Source organism: Triturus cristatus, chromosome 10, assembly GCF_964204655.1.
Source record: "Triturus cristatus chromosome 10, aTriCri1.1, whole genome shotgun sequence".
NCBI classification, from domain to species: domain Eukaryota; kingdom Metazoa; phylum Chordata; class Amphibia; order Caudata; family Salamandridae; genus Triturus; species Triturus cristatus.
This window is the reverse complement of record NC_140593.1, coordinates 636793875-636815725: the sequence shown is the minus strand read 5'-3', so window position 1 is coordinate 636815725 and position 21851 is coordinate 636793875. Positions and strand designations below refer to the sequence as shown.

The 21851-nt window shown below is 42.2% G+C and overlaps 1 protein-coding gene across 6 annotated transcripts in view; it reads left to right on the top strand.

Moving 5' to 3' along the window:
• The window catches only part of SMARCD3 (SWI/SNF related BAF chromatin remodeling complex subunit D3), a 1344655-nt gene that overhangs the window by 1200062 nt on the left and 122742 nt on the right, over window positions 1-21851 (top strand). For all 6 annotated transcript variants that reach the window (XM_085632183.1, XM_085632187.1, XM_085632184.1 and 3 more), the window contains one exon: window positions 906-1007. In XM_085632183.1, coding sequence (XP_085488309.1) covers window positions 906-1007 — 102 coding nt within the window. The remainder of the gene's footprint in view (window positions 1-905; window positions 1008-21851) is intronic.

The following is a 21851-nucleotide window of genomic DNA, read 5'->3' as shown; positions in this document are numbered from 1 at the left end:
CTTTTATCTAGAACTCACTACCATCGCCTCTAAAGGAGCCCTTAATTATCGACTTTCCTATTTATGTGTTGGCCTGATAAAATGCTCAGAATACATTTTGAGAAACTTTTACTAGTCGGGGGGTCAATGACATACTGGCTTCTTAATCTACCTTTCAGTCTTCAAAGCACAACTTATAGGCTTGTGATAAGTAGAAGACAGATGTCCCTCTACCTGTCAGAATGGCACGGAAAAGACAGCTACCTAGGTGATTAACAAATATGTTATATCTACCTAAGCATACCATTCTTGAGTAGTAGAAATGTCCTAAATAAAAATATTGTTGCAGAAACATCCTCTTAAACTTTTCTGGTATGAAACATCTTTACAGCCAGCCAACTCCAGAGGTGTCTCTAATTGGTATATTTCCCAAGCCCAACCAATATACCTTTGCCATTAGATGCTGTTAGCCCACGAATAGCTAGGTTTTTCAGATTGGTTATAGAATTGTTTTTAAACTTCCCTTAAAAAAACACAAATTCCACCCCTCCTACTTTCTCCCCAGAGGCCTTGCTTTGTGACAAATCTGACTTATTCATTCAAGAGGAGGGAAATGAAAATAAAACAGACATCCAAAGGTAACTGCGTACAGTCGTTATTGACATGCATACTAAATAGAACAAAGTAAGCATGACATAAATATGCAGAATAAGTTACATACAAGATATTGAGCTAAGTATATTATGTTATGATCATAGAGACTGTAAGTGTGCAGTATTTACTTAAATACTCTAACATATTTGGCTGTGAATAATCTTTAAAGCTGACATATTGAAGGATCATTGCATGTTCTTTGTATCTTTTCTCATGTGTCACCCCCTGCAAGTACTTCCTACTGTAACTTCGAAGTGTTCTTTCATTCACAGATGATGACAGATGTGGTTGGTAATCCAGAAGAAGAAAGGAGAGCTGAATTTTACCAAGAGCCATGGTCTCAAGAAGCAGTCAGTCGATATTTCTATTGCAAGGTACTTGTTTTGAAGGAAATGGTTGCACATCAATTGGTGCTACAGTGTTTCTACAGATAAGGACAGGTGACATCATTTAGGCGCACAAAACTAAACATGTTTTCCTTCGATTATCTAGGTTCTCATTGTTATGGGAAGGCTTGGTAGTTCCTAGTGTTGCATAATGAATCTGTTTTAGAGTCAACAAGCTGTACATTATCTTATGTTTAATGGTTGAATATTAAGTTTCCTAGCTAACATGAAGGCACATTTTCAATTCTTTTAAGGACACAGAGATGAAGATTATGCTCTCTTCCTTCACATTTATTATACCCACAGTTATAAAAATATTCTTACCAAACTGCATTTCTAATGCACCCAGAGGAAAATACTATAGCTCTAAATAACCAATCACGTAATAACACTCTTCTTCAAAGTTCATAAAAACATCCTGTATGCCAGATACAAGTGGGCGTGAACCTGGCATTGAAGTCCAAGACACTTATGTTGCATCAAACGTCTTTATTTCAACTCAATTAATTCCATAATTAATAGCGCAAACAGCTCAGCCAACGTGTTTCGTTCCCACAAGGAGAACTTCATCAGGGCTTAGTAACACGAAAGCTCAGAACTCTGTGCGAATCCAAGGTTGATGATCCTTTGTATTGCGCTGGATGCAAGGGGGCATCTCCAAGGCTAAGTGATGCCCCAAAATGAAAATCCATATCCTCAGTCCGTGAGTCCGCGTCCCAGCAAGCCCTTAATAGCGCACATTTTATAGGGTGCAGACAGTAAAAGGCACACTCTTGACATGTTGAGTTCTTACATCATAGGGATGTACTAATAAAGTAACTTTAGCATAAACCACTAGTAGCACAAGAAAATAGGATACATCAAATAAGAAAACTTTAGGAAAACCTACTTACTTGCATAAATATATTAAGGTGTACATAGGTCATAAAAAAGTAACATAATATTTGTGCAACAAGTGGAAACAATACAGAGTGCAACCGCTTAGAGCAGACCCAGGCAAAGAACCTTGAATACGTTGTAAATATAGGAAAATTCTGCACATTTTTTTCTCTAGGAACACAAATGAATACATTTTGTCTCAGCAAAGTAAACCCATCCAAAAAATTAATTCTATTTTGCTTATTTATTAAAAATGCTGTGACATTCCCCCCCTTGATGATTTCTGAATCATTACCAAACTTCTCAACACTACACTACAGCACTGCAGCTGTCATTCTTAGCGTCTCCGATTTGGTCTACTCCAAGGCTTTAATTTCATCATACAATCTGGCTTTGCAGTCATCAAGTTCAGTTTCATCTCTCTTTCTTTTTCTGGTTGTCATCTTCTTTTCACAATTACATGCCAAACACCCCTTAAAACAAAGAACTTCTAAAAGTTTTAATCCTAGAACTAGACCAATAATACCGAATGTTAATATTATTAATGGCGTTAGTATTGTCTTAGGGAAGCTACCACCTACATCACCTAACATTCACCAGTCTTTTTAATTTATTTCCAAACTTACTTAATCATGAACCAACTGTTCCCACACACCAGTTTCTCCTAAACATACAAATCTGTTGAGCCTTAACGACACAGCACAACCCATCTTCCTTTGCCAACAAAATTTGCAAAGCTAATCTATTCTGCATTACCATTGCACAAATAGCAACCCTTTCCTCATTAAATGTAGTTACTGCACCTACAGTACTAGTAGCTAAACAATATGCCAAAGTAGAATGTTTTCTAATCTTCACATCATTCAAATCCACACCAATAGGAGGAATCAACACACCAAATGCCTCCATAAGCACTTGACCAAATCGACGTTTCGCTGTCTTAAAACTCACTTCACTCATTCCACTCAACACATTAGTATGATATATTTTGGGAAACACTAATGCTAGATAACAAGAACTTACCCAGTTGCCTGGAACACTAAAATAAGCCATTTTTACCATAGATGTGATAAATACCTCTGAACATGAGCTCATTAGCCAACATTACATTTTTATCAACTATATAATTAAACTTTACTTACTCATTCCAATCATAACTGAAGTTTCATTCTGTTACATTTCTCCTCTCTTCTGTGAAATTCTAAGTTTAGAGTGCACCAGTGTATTTCTAAAACTAGTCTCAGTTTCCTCCTTTAACTATATCTCTATTGATTCGGCTGAATTCATACCAATTGTCATTCTCTTCTCAATGTATTTTCTAATAAAATTATGCTGCTTATCATTTAGTTACACACATTCTTCTCAACACTGGTATTAGTTCTTGACAACATAATGGATCTTTTAAGTTTACTAGAGTTTATGAAGATGGTATTTTGTATTTCCTAAATACTGATTCCATTGGATTCGCTATTTAGAAAATGCAAAATGATATGTACTAATTTTGCGATTTCTTAATAGCGATTCCCACAAAGTAGGAATTGCTATTAGGGTACTGTCATTCCATTCCCACCTATGGGTAAATTAGGAAATGGGTTGCATTACTTAAATTGCAATTTCCTAATAGGAAATTGCAATTTAGGAAATCCAAACCCAAGGGTTAAAAATAAAAAAACATGTTTTAACGAACTCTTAATGAAGAAAGGGGAAAACTGAGACTAACAGAACGGTAATGGAGACAGCACCTATCTTCGCCCCAACTAAAACTGTTAAGAAAGACCAGAAATGCCTACAACAAAAGTATTCTAAAATCAGAAAAAGACTTCTTTAGAGTGGAACTTGATAACGCCAAAAATAGACCGAGTAGAATTTTCGAAATGTTAAAACAACAATCTAACAAAATGGACAAATCCACTCAAATAGCATTAAAATCGCAAATAAGCTGTGAGGAATTTTCATCCTTCTTTACAGCAAAAGCCAACTCCCTGGAGAACGAGCTCAGGACTGCTGCTGATAACCCCACTAACCTAAAGCATGCACTAGCTGATCATCCATTTGAATCTGCTCAGTCAATGCCCAAAAATAAATCTCAATGGTCAGCCTTCTATATGACTATAAAGATATTGCCAAAACCTTATTGACCATAAAACCGAACAACCACTACAATGATCCTCTCCCCTCAAAAGGTTTGTCTACAATCAGCCATATTGTCATCCCCATTTGGACTAAGATTATTAATGCTTTGCTATCTCAAGGATCCTTACCAGAGTGCCTAAAAACAAGCCAAGGCATCCCCATCATAAAAATACCAACAGAGAGCCCCTCAGACCCGAATAAGTTTCTACCAGTAACCAACATTCCTATGCTAGCCAAACTACTGGAAAAATGTGTGCAACAACAACTGCGCCAACACATTACTGAATTCAAGCTGTTAGATGACTGCCAATCGGGGTTCTGACCAGGTAATAGTACATAAACAGCAATTCTGCATATAGTGGATGATGCACTACTTGCACTAGACCATAATGAAACTTATCTTCTAGTTCTTCTTGACATTTCGTCTGCATTCGACTCTGTAAACCATGTCAAAATACTAGAGAGAGTTGAAAATAAGATGTTATTTTCGGGAATCGTCCTAGAAGGGTCAGGTCCGTGAGTAGCAGCGTCTCAATCTCGGTCGGCTTTGACTTGGAGACCGTGCTCCAATGACCGAGACAAGTAGACCAAGACAAGTAGACCGTGCTGTGCCCACGCTGAGGCAATGCTGGGACTGCAGACACTGACCAGATGCTAACCATCCCCAAAAAAGGCTCGCCAAAAGTTGCAGACGCAGCCGTAGACTCAGCCGTTCATCTCCGTCATCGCTCAGTGGGTTCTTAACGCGGAACGGTACTGCTTGGATCCGCAGGGAAAGGTGCGGGGAGGATTTGCAATTGGACTTGCAACCGGGGGAGCGGCAGCCCTAAGGAGGCGCAGCAGCTGCATGAGAGGAAGTCTGTCTCTGCCCAACCGCCCTGACACAAGCACTGTCAGTCTCTGCCTCCCTGTTGAGGGCAACATCTGGTTCCCTGACAGCCTGAGTCATCCTCAGTCGGTTCGGGTTGTTTCAGCAGTGCAGCGGGGTGCTGAGGTGCAGAGAGGAGCCATGCGGTGGAGGCGGCAAGGAAGCAGCAAAAAAGAGGTAACAAGGAGCGGCAGCAAGGAAGCTGCAGGTATCGGTGTGGAGGGGCAGAGGAGAGGCTGCAGTGAAGTACTGCGGCGGTGGCTGCTGGATGCCGAACGCCGAGGAGGAGAGGAGGTACACGGCACTGTGGCAGAACTCCCATGTACGCCTCCCCCACGTATCTCTCCAGTTGTGCTTTTGGCCTGCCGTTCCCGATCCCTCTGCCCAAGGACAAACTGACACTAACTCTGCCGCCTGTAACAACGTGGTCATGAACGCTGACTTGACTCTACAAGAAATGTGTTTCCTGGCGTCTTCCGGCTCCTGGTCCCTCACCCTTAGTTTGAATTCCAAGAGGGTGCAACGAGGGACGGACGGCAGGGCGGGAGTCGAGTGGAGCATACCTGAGGCATAGTAGATTGTAGGTGAGCTGCTTTCCAGCTGGCAGCTTGTTCCCGAGCTCCTGAATATTGGCTCTATGCTCCCAGTCTCCTAGTCTCCCGGGCTCCTAACCCCTACTGAGCTTACTTTTTATGAGTTAGGAGGAGTAGCTAATGAGTGCGTAGGGGGGTGCAGGCGAGGCCCTGGGGCCGCGGTCCTCTCCCAGCAGGTGCAGAAGCTGCCAGCGTTAGGCTGATGCAGCTTGCTCCCTCTGGGGATGGGGGGCGCATGCCACAGTCCTCTTACAGTTGCCTGACTCCAAAAATTTTGGAGCCTATCGTTGTTGCCTTGTGTTCGCTTTAGGACCTCACCTTGTCTTAGAGCTGGGGACTAAAAAACTGGAAAGGATTGGCGTCGGACACCCTTGCGAAAACCCTTGAACTGCCAGGGCCTAGGCTTCAACGGGGGCTGTGCACAAACTTTAGAATTCCGATGACCTCAATTAAATTACGTTCTGGTCGTGCGATTTCCTCCTCACCAAGACAATCTCACAAAGTATGGAGATCGCATAGTAGTACCGAAATACTCCTGCAACATCCTTACAAAACTTATCCAGCTATTACCAGATTCTTCCTAAAGATGTCCCAGATTGTACCTGAGGTGGCAGCAGTGACCCTCGATGGACTGGCGTCTAATCCTCATCTAGTTACGCCCTCTATCTCGGTGTGTCGACCCTCAGGTGGGCCATTGGGGGCAGTACTCAGACTCTGTTTGGGCAGTACTCAGACAAATGGGGGTACACAGGAATGCCTAATCCTGCAATCTACTGCTGCTCCATCTTCTTTGGATAAGGATGCTTCTGTCGTTCTTCAGGAACTGCTCCATAATTCCTCAGAGAGGTTCCATAGACTATTGTTCTGCTGTCACACCTGACCAGGAAGATACCTGTAAGGGGTTAAGCTAGGGTAGTGGTCTTGAAGAACTTTTGGGAGTTGAATCTAGTACGGTTGGTAGGGCAGTGATTTATACAGGATCGAGGGTTGGGGAAAATTTTACACTCCCAGATATTGATATTGAAGTTCAATCAGGTGGTTGGGGAGCCCCTTCAGATTGTGTTAATAAGGGCGAAACTCTAAAGATTAGATCCGATGAAAGGAGTTTTCTACATTTAAGGTGTTCTCTCTGGTGTCTTTCTATGCCCCCCTTGTATTGTAGTTCAAGTCATTTGATGGGCTCTTTTTCTGAATCAGTTCACAATGTATTTCTCCCTGGCATACAGTTTTAAAGTTGGAAATGGTGGGGATGGCGTACCCTCCGAATATCTTTTTTTGTATTGAAAAGATCTTATATTCCATTTTGTCTCTATTAGAGAAATCTGTGTCTAGTTCTAATCATATACTGGAAATGATGTTTGTAATTTTGTTTGAAGTGTAGAATGTAAATAAGTCGGTAAATAAGTCCTGCTCTGTTAAGCCAATACTTACAGGTCATTTTCCTATAGATGTAAGCGGTGAACCATAGCCTCCCTCTGTCTGCCCAACTGGGAGGGCAGAAAGATGCTTCTGCTCATGCGGGCTTACCTCTCTATCTGCTGTCTTCCCAAGAACCTGTGTTCGATCTTGAAAAAGAGGAGTTTTGTCTAAATACTTTATTTGGGGACTTGGATAAACGCCCCCCTCTGAGGAATCCAAAATTGGAAATCTTCTCTTTATTAAAAAAAAGGGGCATTTGAGAAGTTGGGAAACCCAGTGCGCTTGTATCATAGACAGGTAGGGGAGGGGAGAGGGAGCCGTAAATTCCTAGTACCTCCCTTGCCCCGTATTCTATTTCTCATTTGTTGGGGGCAGATGGTTTGAAGGAAGGGAAGGGGGACAGCCCTATAACAAATCAAAAGGGCAAGCATAAGGGAATTAAACATAAAAACTTTCCCCAAATGTAAAGCTATAACATTTCACTTTCCAAGGATCTCTGACAGTTAATGTGATGCACAGAGAATGAGGGAGGAGAGAGCATTTAACTCTCCCTCTGATGGTAGCTCCTCAGGGTCATGGTATAGAAGACGACTTGGCCCAGTGTAGCTGGGTTGCGTGAGTTTTGAACACCTTCCGCCCCTCAGCGGAAAGTAGTGGACCTTTGAGATAGCATGGGTAGGCTACTCCTGTTATGGAACATGTCTGGTCTGGTCTGGGTCAAAACGAGGACAAATTTAATTTTTTGAAAACTCTGAACCCTCTAATTATGTGTTTGCAAGAAACCTTGGCTTGTAAAGCGTTTGATTGCAGTGGATACTTTTTGTTTTCCAGTTATACAATGCGTTCTGACAGAGGCCACTCTAGTGAGGGAGTGGCCACCGTGCTTAAAAAATTGATTATTTGGTCATCCATCGAATCCGTGCCTTTGCTTGAAGTTGGCATGTTTGGGAGATAATGGTTGTCCATCTTTCTTCCTTTTGGCAAATATGTATATTCCACCTGCGAGACATTTTGATCATTCGGTGAATGTATTTTTTCCATTCGTTTATGATATAGCTATTAAGGAAGAGTGTCCCTGTGTAATAATCATAGGATACTCAAACGCTAAAGTCTCTAATTCTATCGCTGAAATTCATGCTATCGCTTTTAAAGATTAAATTTGGTCTATACCTGAGATCTTATTCCTGGAAAAAATAAGAAACGATAAACAAGGGCTCTCTTTCCTCGAGATCCTTTGAAGACTGGACTTGGTCATATTAAATGGAAGAGTTTCCGCAGGTAAAGCTGCTCTTTTTACATTTCATTCCCCCCTACCCCAGAGTCTTTTAGAGTATGTGGTTATATCCCCTATTGTATTCAAACAATACACCAGTTGTTCTGTGACGCTTTGTGCAAATGAGGCCTCTCTCGGTATATGTTTCCCCTTCAGGGTAGGATCTAGTGGGGTTTAAAAAGAATGCTAGAACATCAAGTGCACAGGGCCCTGATGTAATTCCCATTTTGACAATCAGAAATGAAGCTGTTGCCCGGGGGAACCTTTCTTGTCCCATTGTTTAATTATAGTTTTTTCGAACTTGGAAAATTCTCCTTTCTTGGAAGGGGAGTGTTCTAGTCGCTCTATATAAGAAGGGCCCTATAACCTCTCTATCTAGTTTTAGATAGATTACTTTGCTGGCTGCCTCGGGCAAATTATTTGCAAAAAGCATTCTTCGCCATTCACACCAATGGGCTCAGGATCATAATACCCCCAGAACAAGCCACTTTCAGAAACGAGCATAACACTTTAAATAATATTGCGGTACTCCATACTATCATAGAGAAATATGACTTCCTTCGGGGTATGCCAATCTATACGACATTTATTGATTTATCCACAACGTTTGATAGAGTGGACTGTCAAATGCTGTGGAGAAAGCTTCTTCTGTTGGGTGTCCCTCATCATCTCCTGGGGTTCAATATGGAGTTACATTTGCATACTTGGTGCCACGTCTTGATGGGAGGATTGCAAGGATTATCCCATAAGATTAGAACACACATTGGGCTCAAGCAGGGCTGCCTGTTGGCCTCTCTCTTGTTTTCTTTATATATATTCGATCTCCCTGGTGCCTTAAATTCTGTGAGAGGGGATGCCCCCAGAATTGGAACAATGTCTGTTGGCTCTCTAGTATATGCTGATGGTGTGGCCATTTTAGATTTAACGCCGATTGGCTTGCAATGCCGTTTGGAAGCCCTTGCCAATAATGGAGAAGCCCATTTCCTGAAAATCAATATTGCCAAATATAAGATCTTGATATTTCGTAAGAAAGGGCTCAGAGTAAAGAAGTGTTTCCAGTGGTGGTTGGGTTCTGAAAAACCTGAACTGGTTGATTCTTATATATATCTTGGAAAGGTCTTTTCAAAAACTTGGCGGGATACAGAACATATAAAGCTCTGTGCAAGCAGGGCTTTTTCCCAGGCTAGTGCACTGCACGGATTCTATATAATCTATTGGAGACGCCATTTTGAGCATGTTTTGTCTGTATTTAGGGTCAAAATTCCTCCCTCCTTGTCCGATGCCTCTGAGGTGATTGAAGGTGGAATTTGACGCCAATATTTGCAATTCAAACACTTTGGCTGCCCCCATGTTTTGCTCCTTGAATTTGGCTTAGTCTCCTCATATATCTCTTTCTGGGCAGCGGTTTTTAGGCGGGGCAATTCTATCCTCTGGGGTGGATGAGGGAACACTTAGGGCCGAAATTTTCCTTAAGCTGAAAGAACAGTTGACATTTTTTAGGTCCTTTGAGAGAGCACATGATGCATGCGGGCTTAGATTGAACATCGATTCCCCCATGTTAAAGCCTGCGTTGAAAGTGTAGAGTTCTGTGTCCACCATTAGCTTGGCTAGAGTTATTGCCTTAAGTCAGCCCAAGCCGCAGAATGAGGTGGTTTGTGGGAGTGCTTTGGGGTCTATACCACAATCTTATTTAACTTGGAACTTACTTGATGGCGTCATAAGGTTGATAACTGCATTTGAGACTACATTTGTTGCCCTTAAGAGAAATTACTGGTATCTGAACAAAATACAGAAAATAATTTGTAAGATGTTTTACCTACACGTACAAGATAATAATTGTGTGCCATTTGTGTGTCCCAAGTTGCAAAAGGCTAGGCACTACATCTTATGGCCTTTATTCCTTGAGGCCCGTTCATTTAGTTTGTGTCCCCCCCCCCACCCCACCCCAAATGAAATGATTTGTAACAGGATTTATCTATTTAGTTTTTTTAACTTTCCTGGTTATCTGTTAGGAATTTTAATGTTATTTTTTAAGTAGTAATTTTTTTACTTCTCATTTAGGTATATGTGCATCGTAATATTTTTCAGGAATGTTCTGTATCTACTTGCACTTTGTATATTGCACTCTGCACTTTGCTGTTTGTAAGACTCTTATTATTTCCTGTATTTTTATTGTATGTATGGTAAAATGTTTTTAGGAGGTATTTTTATATATAGGTAAATTATTTATGAAGGAAATTAATTTTTGATTTATCTGTAGTATATCATTATGTGGACCTCTGTAGGAGTTTCATATCATAAAAATAAATAAACTTGATAAAAACCTTGAAACTTGGTTGAAATCTTTCTTAGAGAACAGATTGCAAAGATTTCTGGGGAATCAAAAACTGTCTTTACCATCCCCTAAACAGATTGGAGTACCACAAAGCTCAAAGTTATACCCATCACTATTTAATCTTTATGTTGAACCACTTACTGAAATATTACATCAGGCGAACATATCCTTCCACAAGTATGCAGATCACACACAGATGTATATTAAGATTGAGTCGCCGGAGGAGATCAAGACGATGAGCCAGGCATTAAAGACGACTGTTCAATGGTTAATAAGCAATCATCTTAAACTAAAATCGCAAAAAACAGAATTCCTTTTGATTTCCCCCCCCTAAAATCTCTTCATTGATAAAGGAATGGACCAAGATGATCACTGTGCTAAATTGTACTCCGATTCTAGTAGACTCAACTAGGAATTACACTGGATAAGAACCTAAATATGCAAACCCACATCAACACGATGGCAAAAACTGCCGGCTTCCACCTGAGCTATCTTAGAAAACTGAAAGCATTTATCGAAACATCAGACCTTGAAACATTAGTCCAGGCATTAGTCATCTCAAGGATTGAATACGGATGTAAAACTTTATCAGGACTACCCAAGATTTAAACAGCTCTGCTTAAAGCTTGCCTCAAACCACATCACTCCACATCTGAAGGCTCCTAATTGGCTGCCATACGAAGCAAGAATCCAACTAAAGATGGCATGTATCACACACAAAGCGATACAATACCAAACACAAATGTACCTAGCACAGAAAATTACGATATCTGGAGGAAGCAGATTATCTCGGAGCGCCAGAGATCTTTTACTGAAACAACCATTCTGCCATAACAAGAGAGCATACGATAGAACGTTCTCTGGAGCTTCACCAAGAATATGGAATTCGCATCCCCCAAACATTAGAAGAATCCCGACCACTTCAGTATTCAAGAAGGAAGCTAAGATCTTTCAAATGAGCAAATTCCTCCCATAACCAACAACAGACCGAACACATCTATGCGCTAATTAGAGACTAACCGACAATCTTTCGATTTTCTATAATCTCCTCCCTCCAGAAGATTACATAAATGCAGCAAAACAGACCCTTCCAACTAATAGGAGCTAAACTATCTGATCACTCCTCCTCGATCACATTCCTAGATATAGCTCTATCATCTATAACTAGTCTGTTTCCTACGTACAGTCCACTGTACTAAATACCACATGAGGTTTAGGGCATATAATATTTTAAAATGTCATATGTTGTAATCTTTAGGACATATACTATTTTAAAGTAAGTTGATTTCCACATCATGTCATATGATGTAATCTATAGGACATGTATTATTTTTAAAGTACATATGTTTCCACTTAAAAGTTTATATGTATGCTTTGTAGTTCATTTAAAGGACAGGATCCTTTTACGTGTTTTTGTTTGGCCTCCTTCATACACTTTGCTCTAAAAAGGAGGAAAATTAGTCTGTCATGATGAGCTATTTGGTGCGTGTTCTTAGAGTTTTTATCTGTTTTCTTTTAACTATTTGTCTTTTTATTATGACTTGTACTTAATATTGCATCTATGGACATAATGATCATTGCAGTGTATTTTATCTTTTATTCATTCAGTATACTTTTTATGCCATTGTTCTATTCACTGGCGAAATAAAGTGATGTTGATTGATTGACTCATCTAACTAACTGTCAGATTTGTGAAGCCATCTGATACCCAACTGGGTCATGTTCGTGCTATATAAAACACTCACTAAATTAATAAGTAAATAAGGGTGCTTGTGACCTTAAGGCCCACCAGGAAGCACCCCGAAATTTGTCATGTATATGTAAGTGCATATATGCCCTAAAGGCATATGTGCGCTTCATGTCGCATTAAAAAATGCATTTTTAAATTATTTAATTTTGCACATGGTTACCATAGACTTCAAGTCGATCGTAATAGCAGTCCTAAATCCCCAAATTTGCATTTAGTAAATGCTATGTATTTGTGCTTAAAGAATTGCAAATAGGGAATCCCTATTTGTGATCCCTAAATAGCGGTCACACTTTGTGATTTCTACCAGGTAGAAATTGCAAATTGTGACCACGAACGGGCCTTTGTACATCTGAAAAGGCCATTTATCATGTCTTAACGGCCGAAATAGCGATTCTACTTGTTAAGAAATGCTAAATGGTTTTGTACATCTGGCCCCTAGTAACATCTACATTTTCAGCTTCAGGCAATTTAACCACAGTCATAGAAATGTATAGCTGAAGATGTATATAAGTAATACCTTCTGAAAAATTAGTGGGCAAGTAAATACAAACATAGTATATCGATATATTCATAATTCATGTGTATTTGTTTAACAGGTGTGCATAAGTATTTTCTTCTGAACTTCCCTTAGAACTATATATATGATCTAATCTAATCTTTGACCTCTAGTATTTTTACCTTGCACAATATTTTGATGAATCAAAGCATCTGCAAATGGGCAGTATGTACTCATTAAGGGCCATATGTACGAAAGGATTTAGCATTTGTTTTTGTTTTTTTTAAGCTTTTTTTTATTAAACAAACGCAGCATTAGTGTACAACATTATTTCAATCAGTGGTTGATAATATATATTTGTCCTCATACTTTGCACTCCTTTGGTACAGCGACATTTGTGAGTTAACAAACAGTTCTAAGAGGACCCCAAGCCAGCATACGCCTATTCCACCACCCCCTCCCGCCTCAGCAATCTAACTTCCCTTATGCGTTTCTATATACATTCCAATGTTGCCACACTTTTTCCCATCTCTTGGGGCAGCCTCTACTCTCATATAATGTCTTCTCAGCTGCGCAGCAACAACCCATGTCCATTTTCCATTGCGCCAGCATCGGTGGTTGAATGGCTCCCCAGGCCAGGCAGATTACAATGGTTGCTGTTCGTTGATCTATTGGTAGACACCCCCTTTCCCCTTGCTTCATTAAACATGTCTAGTAGGCACAGGTCAACTATACTCGCCGTGCATTTAAATAGCTCCATGGGTAGTCCATTTGGTCCTGGCACCTTTTCTGCCTGCAAGTCCTGTATAGCACCTATTATTTCTTCAGTCCTTATATCTTTCTCGATATTTTCTCTATCTTCATCGGACAGCACCATAAGTCTCATTTCGGCTACAGTATGTCTCTGTCCTGACAGGGGTGGACGTGTATATCTCTTCATAATAGTCTGCAATGACCCGTGCCATGTCTTCCCCAGTAGTGTACATGTCTCCACGTTTGTCATGTATTTCTGCAACCCAATTTCTGTCCCTGTCTCTCTTTTCTAAACAGGCAATCATTTTGCCTTATCCCCCAGATCATACACTCGTCTCTACATGGCCAGTGCTGCCGATCTCGCAGCATTATGCGCCCGATCCTGCAGTTCCTGCCTCTTGAGTTCTAATCGGTGCGCTAACTCCTGGACAGTTCTCCCTCCCTCTAGAAAGCTTGCATCCATCTCTACCACTGCCATCTCCAGTCTGTCCCACTGTATCCTTTTTTCCTTATTACTACCGCCTATACAGGCCTGAGCATGCCCCCTTATAACTGGTTTGAATGCTTCCCACAAAGTTCAGGCCGCCTCAACCATACCCACATTTTCCTGGAAGTAGAGTTGCACCAGTTCCCTGACTGTTTCAGTATTTTCCTTGTTTTTAAAGAACCATTAATTCAGTCTTGGTGTTAGAATGTGTGTCCGTGTCGGTCCCCTCACCATCACCTCCACCGGAGAGTGGTCCGAGATACCCCGCGGACCAAGTCGGGCATTAGAAAACCACGCTTCACCCCCTCTGTGTGTCAGTATGTGGTCTAGGTGAGAGTAACTACAATGTGCTGCTGAGTAGAAGGTGTATTGGCGAGTTCCTGGATTATTTGTCCGCCAGAGATCTAGCGGGCCCATACCTTCAACAAACGCTCGAAGTGGCTCCACCCCTCTCTCTCTAATTGACACGGTTGCTCAATCTAGCCCCGAGTCAATAGTAGAGTTCATATCACCTCCCAGCACCTGTAGCCCAAATGGAGGATCGACCAGCAAGGTCCCCAGTCCTGTGACTGCCTCAGACCGCACGGCCGGTGGAAGGTAACTTGAGACAATATAATAGCCTGTCCCTCCCATTTCCCCGCAAGGGCCACCGACCTTCCCAGGGGGTCATGCCAGATTTTGTCTGTCACTATTGGGAGACCCGTCTTTACCAGTATTCCCACTCCTCTTGTTCCTGCTTTATAACCGGCATGGGCGACTAGCTTGTATCTGTATCTATCTATTGCTCGGCATCTATAGCCTTTCAGGTGTGTTTCTTGAAGCAGCACTACGTCCGGGGAGTGTCGATGGAGGTATCGTAACACTATCCTGCGTTTAATATGGCTCCCCAAACCATTCACATTCCACAACATTATTTTAAGGCTGATAGCCCCTTGTTGCCCCTCCTGGTGCCTCCCTGTCGTGTTCTGGCCCTTTCCGTGTAATGTCACCATCTCAGGAGACGCCATGCCTGTATTAGGTCTCCTACCACATTCTCAGCATGCTGTATTAACCTGTTAAGGTGACGTTGCAATATTAAAGAACAACCAGTACTCCAATAAAGACGTACTAAACACAACATTTCCCAAATGTAACTAGCCCCCACCCTGCTACCCAGCTGGTGGGTATAACAACTTCCAACTCGCAGAGTGCCTGTCGCCCCGAACTGAGTAACTAAAATGGGGTTGGTCGGTGCCAAACTGTAGTAGCTCCACCCCATGGTCCCTCCCACCCCCGCCATTAGGATGTTTGTTTTAGTTCTTTAGCAACATAAAAGACTTAGAACTACGCCAAGTGTCTCTATAGTAGAGTCCGTACTCTTACCTCCCCCCCAACCGCGGCATATGACCTGTACTTCACGGTCTACGACACAACATCTTGCTGAAGTCTCACTTTCCAGACCCTCCTTCCGCCTTGCTAAATGCAGAGTTCTGTTCTCTCTTATTCAGTGTTCTCCAATGTCGTCCTTTGCTGCTCTTGCTGTCTCCCACGTTGAGAGTTCGAACCCACACTGCGCCATCCCTCCAACCACTCCCATGCCTCCTCTGGGGAGCTAAAATACCATGTTTTCTCTTCGGCCTTGACTCTTAATTTTGCCGGAAACATCATAGAGTACCTGAGTTCTTTAGCTCGTAGTTACCTTTTCACTCCGACTAATGCATGCCTTTGCTGTTGGACATTTAGTGTGAAGTCGGGAAAAAATCGTATCACAGCATTTTCATGTTGGAGGTCCCCATGTTGACGTGCCATCTGTAGGATGGTATCCCTGTCTCGGAAGTTGAGAATCTTAGTGATGATTGCCCATGGCGGAGCGCCTGGTTTTGGCCTTGGGATGGGCGCGTTCAGTAGTGAAATAGTTGGAGATACGCTTTGACTTTAGGCGATTTAAAATCAGGTCCTCCAGGAATAGGTCGACACTGGGTCCCTCCATGCCCACCAGCACCCCACCACTCTTATGTTATTTCTGCATGCCCGCCCTTCTTGGTCTTCCAGCTTGGCCGCCATAACTTCCTGCTGCTTTGTGAGGGCCTGGACCCGTTCCTCTAGGCTCTTTGTGCTGGTCTGTAACTGGGTCACCTCTTTTTCGGTTGCAGCCACTATGTCTGACATTTTCCTTAGGTCTGCTCTCAGGAGATTAACATCCACAGTCACTGCATCTATTTTAGGATCAATCGTACCCTTAAGGCTTGCTATGGCCGCCATGATCGCGCTCAATGAGGGTTCCGTCTGCTCTTCCGGGTGTTGACCCTGAGATGGCGCAGCCTGGATCGGTGCCACATATTTATCCATTTTATTTATCTGCTCTCCTGCGTGTCCCTTTGGCTTCATTCAGGTGCTTTCCGTGGTGACCTGATACTAGTGTGAGGAGACCGAGGGCTCCAATCCTCTAATTCGTCTACCTTTGTATGAACTATGGCCTTGTCACCTCTTTCCCTGTGGCGCCTGCATTCGTATTCAGCACATTAGGCCTCTTTATTGTCTATCATGAGCCGTGCTTCTTTCCCCAACTTACTGTAGGGGTTTGTCCCACACTGTGAGTCTGTCCTCGTCTTATTTTTTCCTAATACCTTTTTCGGCCTATTCTCTCATTTCAGGCAATGTCCCCTGTGATCTGGGTGGGCTGCCCACCGTAGTCCTCCCTCCATCAGAGTCCTCTTACTTGCCGCCTCTCTCCACACTTCACCCTCCAGCCGGGATCACCTGCGTGACCATTTCCTTTTGGACTCCAAGTTCTCAGCTCCGCCTGGGTGGCCTCCATTATGTGCCTCTGGCTCGGCGCTCCGTTGTTTCATGGATCTTGTCCGGCCTGCCTGCGCACACTATCAGCTCCAAGATATCCATGTAACACCTCACTCACATCCAGGGTCACCTTCTCCCCGTGCAGCTGTGCGCGACCCCACGTCCCCCGCCACCTGCAGTATGTAATTGGCCCCGCACCTACTGTTTCTACTGTGGTGGCGACGCAGGATATGGTGGGCCGATTCCAGCGATATGGATTCTACATGTGGCTGTTGCGCGCCAATTATGCTCCTCTTTCAGCCATCCGCAATCTCTCTCCCCTCGTCAGCAGCCAACGGATATCTAACAGTGCCTCTCCGGTGTATCTGTCCTCAAACCCTGCCTCTGGACGTTCCCGGTGCACGCACTACCACTCACCGGTCTGAGCCCTTCATGGTATAGGGATGTCTTCTGGTACCGCAGGCTCCCAGCGCGCAGAGTCGTATGGCCGATAATCGATCTGTGCATCGGCGCCACTGAGTGGTTGGCGGGAGGAGTCCGGCCTCTTCCCAGCTATGAGCCTATCTGTTCCCCGCTCTGTCCGCTGGGGTCCCGTTGTAATGAAGCGCCTCCCCACTGTAGATGGCCACTTGCCTCATTCACCTCGGCCTTCAGCGGTGCACAGGAACACAGCGTTTTCTCGCCAGCTCTCTCCTGTATGGCATCCGGCCACCGGCCATACCCAGTTCTCTCTTCACCGCTCGCTGGGCTCCAATCAGCCGCGCTGGCCGAGGTCTCACCAACGTCGCTACTGGTCCAATTTCGGCTGCAGACTCATGCCCTCGGCACTCTGGCTTAATATGAAAGCGTTTTTGTTGCTACCTGATGGGCTGACTGTACGAATATTACGGGTTTCAGGGACCCGTGAGCCGGAACTCCTTTAAAGCGCCACCATCGGCTCCGAAGCCACGCCCCCTAGCATTTCTTAATGGACCAAATCGCAATTTCGGGCTGTAAAGAAATGTTAAATTGCCTTTCCTAATGTACAATGGCATATATGTGGTCACTAAATGCGATTTCTACCCAGTAGAAATCATATTTTGCAAGTACAAAATAGGAGATCGCAAATAGGGATTTCCTATTTGCGAATACCTAAGCACATCATCAAAGCATTTCCTAAATGTGAAATAGGCATTTTGGAAAAGATATTACCTTTGGATCCAATCAGATGGTAACCATGTGCAATTTTTAAAAAAGCACCCCAAAATGCTTTTTAGGTCTCGCCTGAGACAGCGCTTTAGCGCTGCTCTCGCGAGAGCTTTTGTGAATGGGGGATCTGGAAGTGCAAACGAGTTTTACAGGCCTCCAAATACAGTGCATGTGCGCCGGCCGGGCGCGCGCACCATTTGGAGGCCTGAAAGCACTTGTTTGCTTTCACTTTCGCGGGCCGCACGGCAGTAAAGATCGGCAGTAAAGATTGCAATCTCTTTGTTTCCAGCATCAGTGAGATGCAAATGAACAAACAGCGTGAGGCCAAAGGTCTTATTTTTTTAAAAACAAACCAGGTCACTGCTACAGTGAAAGGAACAACAAGCATTTACAATGCAATAGGTCTCGCATTTACGCGAGTTTGAGCTATTCACATTGCAAATAACAATGCCTTTTATTTGTGTTTTCGTTTTTCAAACATAAATAAAAGGCATCGTCATTTACAATGCCAATAGCTTAAACTCGCGTAAATGCGAGACCTATTGCATTGCAAATGCTTGTTTAGAGTACCATGGAGTGCACACATGCCCAAGAGCATTGGAGCACTTCACAAGAGCACCACTTAAATATAAATGCTATCTATTTAAGGGGGGGGCTAGGTTTATAGGTACCAATGGTATTGCATTTCTTAAACTGCAATTTCCTATTAGGAAATTGCAATTTAGGAAATGCAAAACCATTTGTACCTTTGGGCCTAGGGTCCATAGACACAAATGGTTTTGCATCTCCGAAACAGCGATTTTCTTATAGCATTTGCGACACTGTAGAAATCGCTATTAGGAAATCGCTATTTTAGTACATTCCATTTTATATTTTCTAAATAGCGATTTCTTAGGATTCGCTATTTAGGAAATGCAAAATTGAAGTTTTGTAGATATTGCCATAAAATACTGATTAATTCAATAAAGTGTAAATCGTAAAACTATTTTGAATACTGAACAAACTTTTTCCTTACTTGTAGCCACCTTCTTTGTATAAAAATGGTTTCAATCAATTCTCAGTCTCAAAAACAAGGTGAGAACATTCCCAAAACTCTCCACAAAAGTGAGTTCTAAAATAATTTTGAGAATCTAGTACAACAGTCTTCAGACATTTTGACTGCTGGCAAAACAAAAATAATGTGGACAAAAATATTTTCAACAGTTCAAATTTTCTTATTGATGGGGCATGAGGAAAATAGTAGCTTATATAACACTACGCTCTATTAGTTTGTTCATAAAAATTATGCAGACACAAATCTATCTTCAACTGAAACGCTAATTGAGTACCAAATCAGTCTTCTTCAATTGCGGGCATATTACAGGCAGAATTCTTAATTGCAAGCACAGACAAGATCACAAATTCTCATTCTAACCTAAGAGAGTTATTCAAGCACACTCATGAAAAATTCAAAAATCAATTCCTCTTCTTAGAAAATCAAACATTTTGTGTCATCATTCCATCAATGAATTATTCAATGCCGATCATCCTCACTCCCAGTTCACGCCAATTCATGGAGGTTCTTCAAACAGAAACAATAGTCTTTCATATCAATCTCTTTCTTCTGGATCAATCTTTGTCACATATGCCCATTCAGTAGTTGAATATTTCTTGTTTGACACTCTTTCTGTTGTCGTTCATCTGACTTCAGGCTTTTCAAGATCTTTGTTATTGAGATCTGTCAGTGCGTCAGCTGATTTTGTTCCAATTGTCTTCAGACTGTCAAATCTTTGCAACACTCTTCTTTCTCTCACACCGCCAGACAAATCAGCTTGCATCAAGATTTTGTCTTCAGTCACATTTGCTTCACTTGCCTCATTTTCATATTCACTTGTTTCTTGATTTGCACAACTTGCAACTGGAATACTTTGAGTTGCTCTTGGGATTTCGGAGTTCAAGTTTTTGAGTGTGATTTTCATGTTTTTGATTTTGTTGTTCTTGTTTTTAACTTTGTCTTATTGTTTTTCTTCTCTTTGTTCTCCCCACTCTGGGTCCTGTGGTGACCTTGAGTTTTACTCTATGAATTAGTAGTTTGAGTCACCATTTCCTCACTTGCAATCTTCACGTGAGATGTATGGATAAAATGCGACAAGCCTCCACACTTTACAGCAGTATTCTTTACCAAGATCACTTGGTAAGGGCCTTTCCACCGAGGCTCCAAACACGTCTTCCTAATGTGCTTCTTCACCATGACCCAGTCTCACTACTTTAGGTCTTCGCAGGGCTTTTCATTTGTGGAAGATGCCTCAAATTTCAGTTGGTGAGAGAAGAGTGCACCAAATCAGCCAGAGCTTTGCAGTAATTCAGCACAACATCATCAGTAATATTTTGAAGAGCAATTGAGGAATGTCAGGAACCTTATGACTTTTTCCATCAATACTTCTTGAGGAGTTAATCCTGTGCTTTGATTGGGTGTGCTTTTCATGCTTAGTAGAACTAGAGGAAGGGCATCCAGCCATTTTTGTGATGCTGAAGCACAAATCTTTGTCAATTTTGCTTTCATCATATTGTTGGCACGCTCTACTATGCTTCTGGATGGTAACTACAATAGAATCTCTGGTCAATGTTCAGTGCGATGCATAAGACCCTCATAACCTCATTTTTAAGATTCCAAAGAAGTTGCCAGGCCTAATCTAGGGATTAACTTCCTTGACAATAGCTTAGCTACAGTGAATGTGTCACAACACCAATCTATTTACTAAATAAACAGGTAACCACCAAAATAAAACACAAACAATTGCAGGGTGTCAACTCTATAAAATATACTTGTAATCTTGTGAAAGGACCTTTTGATTTTCTGTGACTGTTATTTTTTTGCAAATATTTACTCGCTGACATATGATCAGCTCCAACACAGATTCTCAGTAATCATCCTAAAATGAGGGTTGATCAATTTTTTTTAAACGTCGCAGTCATCCGATTGCATTCTACGTGTACGTCCGTACAATAGCCTTGAATCTGGCAACACAACCCTCCCATCTGTTGACTTCAACAAATAATCTTTGTCTTGATAACATCCTTCTTTTTCACAACTTTTTCTTTCATCTTATGACACCCCACTTTGCAAGTCCTTTAACTCATTAAATATTTGAACTGTTTGAACTGAGATTGATAAAAAGCTGTTTATTTTACTGTCAACTGTTATTGAATTTTCATTCACTTTTAATGTACCAGACACAAGAACACTTTACTTTGCAATTTTATCTGCAAATGTTTTCCCAATGTAGTCATGTCATTTCCACTCTTGTGCATGTCTCATTTTACATCAGCAATTCTCTTCTGCATTTGCAGGGCAGCAAGTACATCTAGAATTTGTGGTCCATTTTCTAGTGAGAGTTCGAGATTATGTCATGAAACCCGTTTGTGACCACAGCTGCTCAAAATTGTGGACTACTCAATGTAGGAGGGTGGAACCTGACTGCCTGGTTACCCCTACTTTTTGTCTAGTGTTTTGCAGGTTTTCGACTTAGTTTGACTGGGTTCCTGCTAATCAGGACCCCAGTCTATCTGCTTTCTCCCTAAAACTGATTGCATGTACTTCGGGTACACCACAGTTTGGATTCTGAGGTACCCTTATAAGTCCCTAGTATATGGTATACTATACACCCAGGGCATAGGTACCACAGAGGCCTCTCAGGGGCTTCAGCATGTATTATGCCACCCCTGGGAGACCATTTAAAATCACACAACAGGTCTGCTACATCAGCCGGTGTAAGATGGTGTATGCACCCCTTACTTAGATATAGGTTCCCTATATCTATCCATATCACTGCACATTTAAACCTGTCAGTCACCCCTATGGCAGGCCTGCTCAATACTGAAGGCAGGGTGCTGGGTTTTA